Source organism: Drosophila sechellia, chromosome 2L (genome assembly GCF_004382195.2).
Source record: "Drosophila sechellia strain sech25 chromosome 2L, ASM438219v1, whole genome shotgun sequence".
Lineage (NCBI taxonomy): Eukaryota > Metazoa > Arthropoda > Insecta > Diptera > Drosophilidae > Drosophila > Drosophila sechellia.
Window position 1 is genome coordinate 3,059,731 of NC_045949.1, and position 14,019 is coordinate 3,073,749.

At 43.7% G+C, this 14,019-nt stretch overlaps 2 protein-coding genes across 2 annotated transcripts in view; one reads left to right on the forward strand and one right to left on the reverse strand.

Moving 5' to 3' along the window:
* The window catches only part of LOC6613202 (filamin A-interacting protein 1-like), a 70,805-nt gene that overhangs the window by 45,688 nt on the left and 11,098 nt on the right, over window positions 1-14,019 (reverse strand). The window contains exons 2-3 of the mRNA XM_032727481.1: window positions 5,720-8,402; window positions 4,661-5,600 (exon numbers count right to left, since the gene is read on the reverse strand). Coding sequence (XP_032583372.1) covers window positions 4,661-5,600; window positions 5,720-8,402 — 3,623 coding nt within the window. The remainder of the gene's footprint in view (window positions 1-4,660; window positions 5,601-5,719; window positions 8,403-14,019) is intronic.
* LOC6613207 (protein FAM210B, mitochondrial) lies at window positions 9,224-10,116 on the forward strand. Its single transcript, XM_002037651.2, has one exon. The coding sequence runs from the start codon at window positions 9,356-9,358 to the stop codon at window positions 9,956-9,958; it is 603 nt and encodes a 200-aa protein (XP_002037687.2). The 5' UTR covers window positions 9,224-9,355; the 3' UTR covers window positions 9,959-10,116.

The following is a 14,019-nucleotide window of genomic DNA, read 5'->3' on the forward strand; positions in this document are numbered from 1 at the left end:
CAGCTTTGCCATTTGTTAGGCTGGCGAAATATAAAACGATTTCTTTTATAAGTCCACTTAGAGCTTGTTAAAGACACAGAATAATTTAAAGTGGCAGGTTAATTGAAATAAATTAAATATGCTGCTAATAAGCCTCGCCTTTAAATTATTTCGTTTGAAAATTGACAAATCTGTGCAATTTAATATGCAACAATATCAATGTAGTAAAGTTCTTTTGTTTTCAGTCCCAAAATCGCCCAACCAAAATATTAAACTTGTCACTGTAATAATGATTTATGGCCTTCCAGCTTGTTCCTGCACATTTTGGCCGCATTTCACACCCAAAAAGTGCCACTCGTCAAAAGGTCGAAAGGGGGATTGTATTTGGGGTCACAACTCGGGCGAACAATAAATTTCCCACCAAACCCCTGAATGGGCTGTCCCCTCTCTACGGTTTTTGGAATTTTATTTTATTCAGCCAGAAACGCTCGTAAACATGAGCCGATCATTGATTAGCGCATAAATATTCAGGCAACGCCTAATTGGCAGTACGAGGTTCGATTCGATTCGACTGGTGAGCTCAACTTTCTGGCCAAGTTCAGGGTCAGTTCAGATAAGGTATTATAAGCCAGACCGATGGCAACTCATTTGCATTTAGCTGGATGGGTTTAACAACTTTTGAAACTCCTCTGTTGGTTTTTCTCTTAAGCAAACTGCAAATGGCAAACAACAGCTAACCACACAATTTTCGCAAAGGGATAAGTTCACACGTAAATTGTAAATTTACTCAACTAGTTCCTTGTTAACTTTCGGCACTTTGAAACACTTCGGGTCTTCATTTTATTTTGGCCAAGCTGCCGAACAATTGGGCTGCCAATTAGCTTTGCGAGTTTCAACTTTTAACAGCATTTGTTGTCAATCAAAAATTTAACATTTACTTGGATCATGGCTGGTTGGCAACCAGCTAAGACTTAATTATTTATTATAATTCACCCATACTCAGTTGATTATTAACTTTTAGATCTTAATCCGGCACACATGTGTTCCATTTCATGCTGCGCAGATATTTTGCGTTTTAAATCTTGCCAATCAGTAGAAAGCCTAAAGTAAACATTAATAAAATTCATGCTATATTTGATTAAGTTTTTAGTGTTGTTCTGTGGCCATTTGAGTTTTTTATTCCCGTTCCTTTTGAAATTTACTTTTGATCTAAAGTAGAAACTTTTGTTCATCAACAACAGAATGAACAATTACCAGCCATAAAAATTGTTCTCAGAATCCATTAATTGATCTGAGCAATACTGGTTTTCTCGAAGCGCATACATATTATCGACTTTATGCCATTTGTAAACGGGATTCTCGAGAGTATTAAATTATTCCAATTCATATATTTTTCATCTGCCAAGTCCGTCCAAAAATGTTATCTTTATTTGCTTGTACAGAGGCAGCTAATTTAATATTTATAACCATTAGTTTTTTAATCCCATTAAGCATTTATGAATGGCCCCCGCTGTGTAAACGAAAAAATTGTTTATTAAAAGGATAAACAAAAACGAAAAGAGCCCACAGAATGAACACGACTTTTCCACCTTTCGCACTTTTCCTTTTTGTTTGCCGAACAAGTTTGCCTTTTTTGTGTACACAACTTTTCTTGTTACTGCTGCCGGGCAAAATTTTACATAATATTATTTAAACTTTAAACTAGCCGAAACGAAACTGGTTGCATTTTCAATTAAAACCGCTCGCGTTTTAATTTTTGTGGGCGTTTAAGGGGAGTTCACAGTGTTGACAGCCCCCATGACACTTGTCACAATATTTGCCACCAGGCTTTAAAGTCTCCTCAAAATGTATGTCTTGGTTTGTGAATTTCTGAATTTTATGCGAATTAAAGTCGGCAGCAACTTCTTCCAGATGGAAACGACTTTATTAGCCTTTTCCATGCCATTTCTCGCAATCGCACCGCATCGCAATCAACGGCGAATCCAATTGAGTGTGATGGGCAACTTTTATTAATAACACCATGACATTTATGGCTATTTTATCGAAGAGGCAGAGACAATCGCCGACGTCATTAGAGTTAAACTACCATATCATTGTGAAAGGTCAAAGTCGTAAACACAATATAGACAGTTGTATCTGATGGATGTTAATGAATGCACGGCAAGAAAACTATTTTATTATCGTTGTAAAAAAATGGTTTCAAATATCTTGGGTCAATGTTGAGTTAAAAAAAGGAATAAAGTTTCTCTTTGTGTAGCTTATCAGACATTTGTTTATGACTTCTCAACATAAAAATCTTTTTAACTGCCTGACAGAAAAAAAAAACATAAGAAAAAGCCCAAGTTTCACATGCACGTGTTAATGAATCCGCTTACAAGGCAGAAATTGTTTTTATGCCTGACTAATGTTCGATTTCCAATTTGATCCCCCTTCCCAGTTTTCATCACTCTCCTGTTTTTCATTTTGATTCCAGCCAGAGGAAATGCCCCATCTATTTCTAGACCCAAAACCAATATTTGCATTTCAGTGGCCGTTGAATTTGAGTTTGAAGTTTTTCATATCCGGAGATCGTAATTTTTTCGTGTGCCTGTCTAATTGCTGGTATTTCTGTTGACCTTGTCGAAATTTATGATTTTTTTTGGGCCAGCTTTGGGCTCTTTGCTTTGTTTATCTACAAGTTATACGTTGTTCGCCATGGCTGATAACATGTGTTCGTTTTGAGATATTTCCCTCTTTATTTGCCTTATTTTTGTCAGCTTTTTTCACGATACATGAAAATTGGTTATAAGGTTAGGCACAATAGTAGATATGACCTAATGTACATTATTGATGTCACTTTAAAGACTCGCTTTTAATTCCCATTTAAATAACTAAAGCTGAAACCTCGCTTAAAATTCTCGGCACCACAAATTCTCTCATTACTGGAGAACAATACACTAATCTACGTAATTTGCCGACAAATGCAATTCGAAATAAAAACCAAAGCTACATCCACACCTTGGTCGCATGGATATTCAAACGCATATACATATATTAGCATACCAGTTGACTCAAATTAACTCGCTTTGAGCTTGAGCTTGGGCGTTTTTCACACACTCACGCTCATCGGAATCGGAATTGGAATCGGAATCGAGAGTCAAACAAAGCACACACTCAAAGATACATTCACATTGCTCGGTTTGTTATTGCCGGCTCAGATGATAAGTATATATATATTTTGCCTTGCGGGTTTGGCTTGTTCAATTATAGATCAACATCAGATTGAAATTAAAGAAAAGTCGCGGTAAAAAAAAAAAAACAACAGCTAACTAGCAACTACATGTAATTCCCCGAATCGTGGCTAACCCAAGATGAAAATCTCTTATCTAATGCATTTTTATGGGCGTTCGTCATGTAAATAAAAATACAACAAAACTGTAGACGAAAGATGATAATTTTTAGAGACAAGCTTTGGTTTGGGCCTTGTTAATTTGTAAGCTGTTTATTTTCCCTGCCGCTGCGTTGCGGAAAAATTTGTAATTGAAAATGTTTTGCATGTTAGCTGAACTGCGAGAAAAATAACAAAACAGGAAAGACCTGGGCGAAAACAAAAATGTATATATTTAAATGGAAATTAGTTCTGCTTTCTCTTGGGTCTGTGAACAATTTGTGGGTTGCTTTCGGCACTCAACCCTCTCCAGTTAAAAAGTCAAACTTTGGTGGTATTTAACTCGCCCGTTTGTTTGTGTGACTTTGGTTTTAATTTGTATAATGCATGCACCTAGGGAACCGAAATTATCATTTCGACAACCGCAAGCGAGATTTGTGTCCACATGACGAAACAGCGCAAAAACTGTGAAATTAGCATGGATAGTTCGCTCTATACAGGAATCTATTATATAGAGATAATAAATCGCATTCAACTAATTCCTGCTTAAATGTTTAATAAACTACGCACTTTGGCGCACTTGACTTTCTCTACACTGCTGAATAATTCACTCAATCTAAGTGGAAACTAATTAATGTTTATTTGGATTTAGTCTGCTTACCTCCTACGCATTTCGATAAATTACCCATCTAATTAAGCCTATTTATTTATTTATTAGCCCACACCGCCAAGTGACGTCAAACTGAGATGTGGCAAATGTATTCGCACCTTTTGAGAAAGTTCAGATAGTAATGGGCGAAAGGCACGCCCCATTTCTCATTTTTCCACAACTACTTACTTATTCCTCGCTCATAACTCATTGAATTTCAAAGTGAATCGAAATGCTTGATGAATTATTTAAAGACCTGGGTGCAATCTACGCTATCTATTCAACGCACTACCCAAGTCAAACGACCCTGAACTCATTAAGACAGGTGTGTAAATGGCCACTCGATTGGCCTATCGAAACTGCTTCGAAATGTGGAGCGCCCAAAACAAACGCAAAAAGTCCATCAACAAAGACTGGTGTGATAAGGTGGAAGATTGATAAGCTCTGGTCGCGATAAGAAAGTATGCAAGAGATATGCTTAAAGCAACGATGAAAACTTTGGGTTTTGGGGGGCATACGAATGCCCTTCTGTGATGGATTGATTTATGATGATATATACCTCCAAGTTCCTATGGATCTACATGCCCATAAACGTAACAGCTGATTGTCACACCATTATCTTTCCGAAATAAATCAAATAGTATCGCCTATCAGTGATCACTTACCGACTGACGAGGCTCGACTGGAGTCTCTTGGCGGGCGGCGATGTGGGCGTGGTGGGTGTAGTGGGGGAGGTGGGCGACTTGGGTGTCTTCCCCGCACGGCCGCCACCACCACCCACCGACCCGGCACCAACTGAGCCTTTATCCAGTGGCTGCCGTGTTGGCGGGGTCGCGTGTGGGGGCGGCGAGGGCGTGGCATTGACCTTGCCGCTGCTGCTGCTCGGTCGTTTGGCCAGAAGCACCTTGGGCGGCACTTTGGGCGTGACCGAGGGCGAACGCCGGGCACTGGCACTCACACTGGGACTGGCGCGCGGACTCGAAGCGGTACGCGAAACGGAGCCCGAACCGGAACCGGAAACCGGACTCGAACCGGAAGCCGGGGTCATGATCCGTGTGGTCGACACCTTTGACTTTACATCGTTGTAGTTTGTCTTGATCAGAGACTTATTGCTAGCGATCTTATTCATCACGGCATCCCATTTGTTTGGGGTGTGCGCCTTGCGATTTAGCGGCGATTTGGGTGATTTTGGGGATTTTGGCGATTTCAAAACGCGCGATTTGCCAGCAGAGGTCTTGGTAACCGATGACTTCCACGACTTGGGAGAGGCGATCGATGAGTTCGAGGAAACGGAGCCGCGGAAATTCTCCACCGTGCAGAGCGACGACAGCGATGCGTGTGGACGCGGCGAGGTGGTTTTCTGAACTGAGAGCGCCGCCGCTGCTGCTGCCGCCGTCGTCGTCGGCGATCGTCCCGCTGCGAAAGCTTCGTCGCCGCAAAAACTTCGGGCGCTGCCGCCGTCGACGCTGCAGTACGAGGTGCGGTTGGAGAGCGACTGGGAGAGCGTGGTGGCCGCCGAGGAGGAGGAGAGACAGCTGCTGGGCGGGCGCTGCTGGGGGGCCAGCTGATTCTGCTGCTGTTGGGTGGGAGTGGGCTGACCTTGACCTAGGAGAAGGGAGAGAGAGGGCATTAGCATCGGACGCGCTCATCAAAAGTATTGAATATCATAGTCACTACACGTTTATATATCAGATAAAACTTCGTAATAAATGATAATATCTCACCCTTGCGCATCGTCTGCGAGGAGTCATCTGGCGACATGTCCATATCGACATCCAACTCCAGTTCCGGCTGGCGCATCTCCTCGTCGCAGCGATTCTCGACGTCCGTGAAAATACCCGATGACTCCATGCATGAATCCTCCATCTGGGGCACGGAGGCACTCGGTTGCATCATGTCTGGGCCATACAACTGGCCATCGATCACCTGGGCACGGCGATCGCCGCGATGCAGTACATCATCCGCGTCGGATTCAGTGAAGAAATCCGAGTCTGTCATGGGATCCTGACGTCTCAAAGGAGCCGGATTCGGAGGAGGGAAGCTGGGCTGGCGACTCACTCGGCCCAAATGGGGTCCATTGCTAGGGGAATGATCACAAGCTCCGCGAGAAGCGGGGCGCGACATCTCACCATCGCCCTGGTAGCCCGTATCCAAACTGGTTACACTGGTCACGCTCGTTATGAAGCTGTTGCTCAGCTTCGAGTGCTGCGAGGCGTTCACCTGGTTCTGGGACGCCTCCACCTGCTTGACAATCTCGGATTTAATCTCAATGGGATCCAGAGGCAGTTCCTCCGGCGATGGCGTCTGCTCCATCCTCAACTGCAGGAGATTCGGATGATGCATCCTGATCATTTCCAGATTGTGCATAAGATTGTTGTGTGGAGAGTCCAGGAAATCCTTCATCTGATCAGGCGTAAGGATGCCCAAGCTCTCGTCCAGATCAAAGGAGCTCTGCTTCTTCAAAAGCTGCTGTTGCAATTGCTGCAGTTGGGTTGAGGAGGAAAACGAGTTGTCCACCAATTCGATGGAGCAGTCCAGCGTGGTGTCTGGCAAATCAAGTCCGAAGCTGTAGCGGGTCCGACCCCTAACCGATGTGGAGGTTAGTGTATTGTCCAGAGCTCCGTTGCCATCCATGGTGATGTCACCATCTGGTGTTCGAGTAGGCAAAACCAGGGCACTTTGTGCCTGCTTCAACAGGGGTGATAGCAGATGAACTGGCTGCGGAGTAGCTTGACCCATTATTCTCATTCCATGCGGCGTTGTGGTTGCCGACTGGGGCGATAGGCACAGCAGCGAGTGCTGGGGAATGGATCTTCGCGCCGACTGAAGGTGGACCCTGCTTGGAGTTCCTCTCTCCAGTTCCTGGGTTAGGTTCAACAACTGGATGTGCCTTGGCGACTGCAACGCACTGATGTCCAGCAATCTTTCAGTGTTGAGCGTGGAGTTCAACGGCAACTTCATGTTGGTCTTGTCCGGTGCCAAACTGGTTAACGTCACGTCCAGCGCGTCGTCCGTTTCCTGGCCCAGTTTCTCAACGTTGCCGGAACACTTGGAACTCAGAATGTCCAAGCCAGATGGCATGGATATGTGTTCCAGCAGGGGTAACTGATCCATGCTCAGGGTTAAATTGGCTCCTTGGTGGATCACCTTTGTGAAGTCGCCTGGTTCAATGACGGATTTGGTTAGATTCGTCCCTCGATTCGTCAATGTGGCTCCTCTATCAATGGATTTTGTAAGATTGGATGCTGCGTCCATTGTTATGGTTAAATTTTGTCCAGCTTGTATGGTTTTTGTAGTACTTCGTCCTTTGTCTATTGTCCTAGAGACTTCTTCATTCTTATCATTCATTGTCCTCGTGAGATTTACTCCTCTTGTAAATGTTTGAGTGCAATTTGCTGCCACCTCAAAAGTCTTACTTATACTAGATTCTTTTTCAACCGTTCTCGTGAGATCTCCAGCTCCCTTAAACGTTTTTGTGATATTTCCTGCTGCCTCCAAAGTTTGGGTGATATTTCCAACTCCCCCAACAACTTTCGTAAGATTTCCAAATCCCGAAGAATTGGCAGACATTGTTCTGCTGGCATCCTTGGCCGGAATAACTGGCATTGTTCTACCCATTATTCCCGACGAGTTAACCGAGTGTGTTGCGTTATTTCTCGAACACACTGTCATTTCATGAGTGGTATCCAATGAGCAGAATGTCATCAATGGTGTTTTCTGAGCGGGTCTCACTATCTGAGTGATATCCGTCGAGGGTGAACCCTTCATAATTCTCGTGCCGTCTCTGATCAGGACTTTGGTTTCATTTGGCACTGGCGAATCGATGTCCATGGTTCGTCCAAAGGTGGACAATCGAGTGCTCTCCAGTTTCATTCGGTTCGACTGCTCCTCGTCCTCGCAGACAAAGGTCTCGGATCTCAAGAGGGGCATCGGCGTGCTGCTGGTCAACTGATCGTTCGACACCATTCCACGTTTCCCCACCGGAAGTGGGGTTACTGGCAGTGAGCTCGTCATGTCGCATGGACTGGACATCACTGCATTTGCACTGGCGCTCGACTTGGGACTGAAGTACTTCTTCAGGACGGTGGTGGTCCGCTTGCTGAGCAGGCTCACCGCATTGTTTATCCGCTCTCCACTGGCGCTCTTCTTCAGACTGCTGCCCAAATCCCGCAGAGCGGCTGAAGATGGGGCATACGAGCTGGCGGGACGCGGCTTGGCAGGATCGCCGGGTGCTCGGAATATCTGAGTGGCCTTGGGTGCGCTCGTCGGTGGTCGTATGTGCTGGGTGGTGCTGGTGGTGGTGGTTCTGTTGGTGGTGCTGCCACTGCTGCTGGCCAGGCCAAAAGTACTCGGCTTCGGAAGGCGGGAGACGCCATCCAGGCGGGGAATGCGAGTTGTGGCCGGATCCTGTAAGAAAAGAGAAAACGCGTAATTAAGTGCAAAATCAGAAGAGACGCTTTCTGCACACAAATTACTCCAGATGGTGTGCGCCTTATCCTCCTGATTTCCCTTCACTAGGATTTTCCATGACCTCGACTTAGTACACTTTGAAAAAAAAAATATAAATATATCAAATCGAAGGTTTAAAAAGTTTCTCAGACCATTTTTTAATAATATACGATTTGAAGGCGATTTTAGGAGAACCTATTGTATTTTCTTTATATCGAATTATTGGCGCATACTTTAATTTTTTTCTTGTGTATTAGCCTGTCGCGTTGGCGCCGCATAGATCTGTTCAGCTATCCGCATTCAGCACGTGCTCAGACTTTTTGGCAGTGGCCAATATGGTGCAAAGTAGTTCAGTGGGGCGTTTCCACTTGGCACCAGTTCAACGCACTTTAAAGCAGTATCCAGAAACGGGGTGGTTTCTCTCCCAAAAAGCCAAAATCCTTTTGCTGATGTCACCGAAACTTTACAGCTCCCTTTTTTGTGTGGAGTACATATATCCCTTTCAACCCCTCACAGCTAATTGCATTTTAATCAAATAAGGAAAAAAGCAGCAACGACTTTTGGAAAAACTTTATGGGCGCGCTGAACTGTTTATGGTAGCGCGAGGGGGATGAAAAAATAGGGGCGTCATGGGTATAATGAATTTATATCATTACGGGGACATTACTACACAGCCAGCTAATTATGCACGTACACGTTAGGGAGAAAATTATAACAGGGGGAAAACTTTGTGCTACATGATAGATAAGAGGGACTCTGAAGAAATGTTGTCATTACATTACGATTACGATTAATCCTAAAATCTCTCGTCATCTTTCAGGGCTTCTTAGTTTTTTCGTTCACAGATAAAATCTAGGAAATTTCTTAGAAATAGTAATCTTTATTTAGGAATTTCTACAAACTACGAAAAAATGTTTCCAAAGTCGGGGAAGACATGTGTGCTTCTTGCAGCCCGTTTGCCTTATGGGTTTGCGCTTAATCAACTCAAGACGATGTCACCTGTTCATCTCTTTCACTCCGCTGCCCTAATGCAAAACTACATAAGTGGAACAAAAAAACCTATTTCAATCAAAGGAAGACAGGAATACAAATGTTCATCTCAAGACATGAACTGGACGAAACATGGAGGATGCTTTAAGCAAAACTATAGTACCGAATCCGCCTCCACGGGCACCGCAACGACCTTAAAGTTGACCAAAAGGGAACAACTGAAGCGGGCATTCAAGGAGTATGGAGCAACCATTGTGGTCTTTCATGTGGTCATTTCCGTCATTTCTCTTGGAGGCTTTTATGCTCTTGTTTCCAGTGGAATAAACCTGGTGCCCGTACTGGAATACCTCGGTATGGGTTCATCGGCGGTTGCGGAGAAAGTTGCCGCAGGAAGCACTTTTGTTGTGGCCTTTGCCGTTCACAAAATCTTTGCGCCAGCCAGAATCAGCATCACATTGGGCACCACACCGTTCATCGTGAGGTATTTGCGATCCAAGGGACTTTTGAAGCCAAAAAGCACATAGTGTATTTCCTTGCTACCTGTAACAATACCTTATTTCAAGTTTTAATAGAAAATTACAAATTGAAAGCGTAGACCCGCAGGACTAGGGCTAATTTCATTTTGTATTCCATTATGTAAATGGCAAATAGAGAGAACTTTTTGGAAAACCAATTTATATTCGCCCCATATCATCGACACCATCGGCCTGAAAAGTTAGTTTAATGTGCTAAATGCTTGCCAAACAATATCCGACCGCAAACTTTGCAAACGTTTAGACTAACAAGGAAAAGTTTCTTCATCCTCATCCGGGGTTCTATTTTTTGGGGCTACTGAGGCGCTGAAATTTGCTGCATGCCACACAATATGAAATGCACTCGATGGCAGTTTACACAGGCCGCCTGCGTCCCGAACTTTTGTGATTTGGTGGAGAGGGATGTGGAAATAAAATCTACAATGTGGCTGCCACACCCATTCCGGCCCATTCAGTGTCCTTGAACTTTTCGCGTGAAAGTTTGCGCCATCCTGTGCCCCAACCGAGTGCCGATTGTTATCAAGTGCAAACTGCACAAAAGTTTCCGCCAAAAGGACGAGGGCGCCCAAGGAACTGCTCCTTTCGCAGTCAACGCCACCATATGTGGCCATAATTATTCGAATGTGGCACGATAACCGAGAAGCTGGAGCAGCTGCTTCTGGGATATGAAATGTTATCGATAAGCACGCTGGGGAATTTGCATAATGACCTTTTGGCAGTGCAATATGAGTCGAGTCCTTGGGGCATTCGTGCGCAGGATAATGAAGCAAACATTCCGATTAAGCGGTAAATTATGGGGCTTACTGAACCGCCAATTCAAGCGAAAACAATTAATTAAACGAATTGCCCGGAAATTTCGATCCTTTAATTTGGAATACCAATACGGTATGCTTCGTAATTAACTTTATATTGCAGTTACAAATCAACTATTTCTCTAAATATATCTTAATAAACTATATTGCAATACCTTCTGGACAAGAAAAAATTGAGTAGCAATCGACTCGATGCACCAAATATTTGTCACAACAACAACGTGTGTGTTTACCAGCGAGGACAAAAAGGATACGACACAATGAGGACACGCATCGGTTGAAACACAAATAAATACTGACACAGCAAAGCGACAGAAGGCGACTGAGTGCCGGTGGTGCAACCCATGGAATCCGGGAAATCGGGGGTGGAATACAGAGTGAACCTGCCACCACCATGGAGTGTCACCGCCACAACCACCTCACCACCGAGCAACCAGCAGTTGCATGTGGGTTAAGCGCAAACGCATGTCCTGTAGTCATGACAAAGCAGCGGAAGTGGAAGTGGAAGGGGAAGAGGAAGAGCTGAGCGGAACCGAATAAAAATTTATCGATTTCTATGGGAGAATTATAATAGATAGCCCAGCGTACCGCCCCTTGTCCACCATAAAACTTCATTTTTCCATCGATATTAATAGCGTCTGGCGAAGGGAGCCGATTTTCTACTCCTAGTAGTACATGAAATTCCCAAGAACGGCTGCTTGTGTTTGTGTTCAGAGCTTATGCATGAATAATTTGCATTGCCAACTTGGGGCCCCCTTTCGCCAAATCCAGCCCCACCCTTCAATCAATAGCGATTGTCGAGGTTATGAAAAGGCAAGTGAGGAAAGGGGGGAAATAATGCTGAACTGGTTTAACATTTATTGAATGATTCCCCCCCGCTCTCAATCGATTGGAAGGAAAGTACTTTATCCGAATAGCCTTGGCTGTGATTTCATTTGATATGCATATTAGAAATCTAGATACCCCATTATGCACGGACCATAAATAAAGTAAATACTACACAAGGGGACTAAGTAAGTAACAAGTTGGTTTTTTATATAACAATAGCAAAATCATTGAAAGGTTCGGTCTTTCGGCAAACAAAACTTAAATTATATACAAATATTTACTTTCCAATGCTGTTATCCTAGCTTTTCAAGCATACATTCTATACAGTCACTCTACGAATGTAAGCATTTTCGTAGTAAATGCATTTTCGTGCTTCATATTTCGCATGTAGAAGAACTCCAGGCCACTTGTATGGCTTTAGGAGCACATACTCGGTAAACTACCCTAATGACTTTTTACCACCCAGCCACCTACGTTCATCCAGAATCGAGCTCAATCAACTTATGGAAACTAAAGTTGCCGGCTCCCTGTTTATTTCACTCGGGGAGCTACAAAAAAGAAAACATTTTCACAAGCCATTAGCTCGTATCCATCATCAGAGACACTAAGCGGTTTATCTCGTGCAGGACAACGAGAAGCTACAAGGATGCACCAACAAGGACACCGGCGAGTAGAGTGTGGCAAGCATTTGCAATTAGATGGGAGCAGCCGTCCAAAATACTTTGCATACTTTGCCGAGCAATAAAAAAGAGCCAATCCGACCGAAAAGAAACATTGCGCAGCTGCAGGCCATTTTTGTAGCATACTTTAATGCGCTGCGGCAGTTGGCGCCTCGATAAGTCGCCGAAATGTCTGCGGCGTAACCTTTTTAATATCTCTGCGAGATGTGTGCCACAAGCTGCGACTTCTCCTAGACCATCATTTGTTGTTTATGATTTTTGCCGAGTTTTTCCAGACGCGCCAGCTGCCGGCGTGCGTAAAAATTAAATCACTTTTATAGACCTATTCTCGTTCTTCCGCTGTCAAGCAGACAATTAATGTTCCTTCCCGTCCAGCCATATATATTTCGCACTAGATACTGTCCTTCTGTATCCATTGGCTGGATCAGATTTATGTGCATCTTGACTAGTTTCAAGTGGCAGCCGTTAAGGCTGAGCTCAAAGAGTAAAGAAATTACCCTGGTTTAAAGTTTCAAATCGGCCGAGCTGAACGAAGAACATATAGTATACTGCCAGGCTTTGATTAAAGAGGCCCCGGGGAGAAGAACTCAAAGGTCAGAACAACGCAGTAGGTAGCAAGAAAAGCCCCAGTTTTCCATTTTAATTCGTGTAAACACTGGCGAAGAGATGGGAAAACTGCTCAAGTGTTGTGTAAACGTGTTCTTCATGATTGCTGTAAAGGAATTTCCATTGTGTGCTCGCCCAAGAGTTTACGATTTATTTAATGTTGTAATTAAGTTTTGACGACATAAAGCTCTAATTAATGCGTCTCCAAGGAAAATCGCATGTGGCTAAGCTGCTTAAGATTATAGAGAAATATAGTAAGAGGATTAAAGCTGGATTATAAGGGAATTGGATTCATTCAGGCAGCCATTTTAAAGGTTATTGCATTCATTGCTATTTATTGCAAGAAATTCACTTTTAGTACTTATTAAAATTGAACATAAGTCATCAGTCGATTTGTAAATTGTGCATTCACTGAACTGAAAAGTAACTTGAATTTATATTCATTTCCCTGCTCTTCTCCAAAATAGACAAGTTAACTTAGCTTAAGCACACACAATTCGAATACGTTTCGTTACGACATTTTTAACCCAAAGGAACTAATAGAAATCGTCTAGAATATGCTTCCATTTGGTATGTAAGAAGCATTTGGGCATAATTTATTATGCCCCAGGGAACAGCACAGAACAGAACAGGACCACACCGAAGGGAAGGACAATCCGAAGACGACGACATTTATCAAGTGTGCAACTCGAGCAAGGATCTGCGTACATACTATATATTTCTCCGCTCTCCTTGACATTGCAAGTTTTTTGGAGCAACGAAAATTTAAAATGTAAATCGCTTGCTGCAACACGAGTTGTTATGCCCCACGGCCTTTCTATGGGGCATCTATTTTCTGAAAGGCTGTGCCCCCCTTCTCATCTTCATCATCATTTCTTGCTGCATTCGTGTCTTCATTTTCGTCCCCAATCAATTTTGTAAATTGCATTTGCGATTGATTCCAAAGCATGTTGTTTCCCTCGCCCACCTTCTGCCAACTCTATGCATTCTGAATAAGATGAGAAATATTATCGCACTGTTGCCTCTGCCGCCATTCGGACAAGTGCAACACGGCGTATGCGCAATTTGTTGTGGTCAATGGATGAGGGGGCTGGGAAAAGCCAAGGAAAACCGCTCCGGTTAATGG

Excerpts from the sequence above, each read along its gene's own strand:
- LOC6613207 (XM_002037651.2), top strand. The coding sequence starts at position 9,356 with ATGTTTCCAAAGTCGGGGAAGACATGTGTGCTTCTTGCAGCCCGTTTG.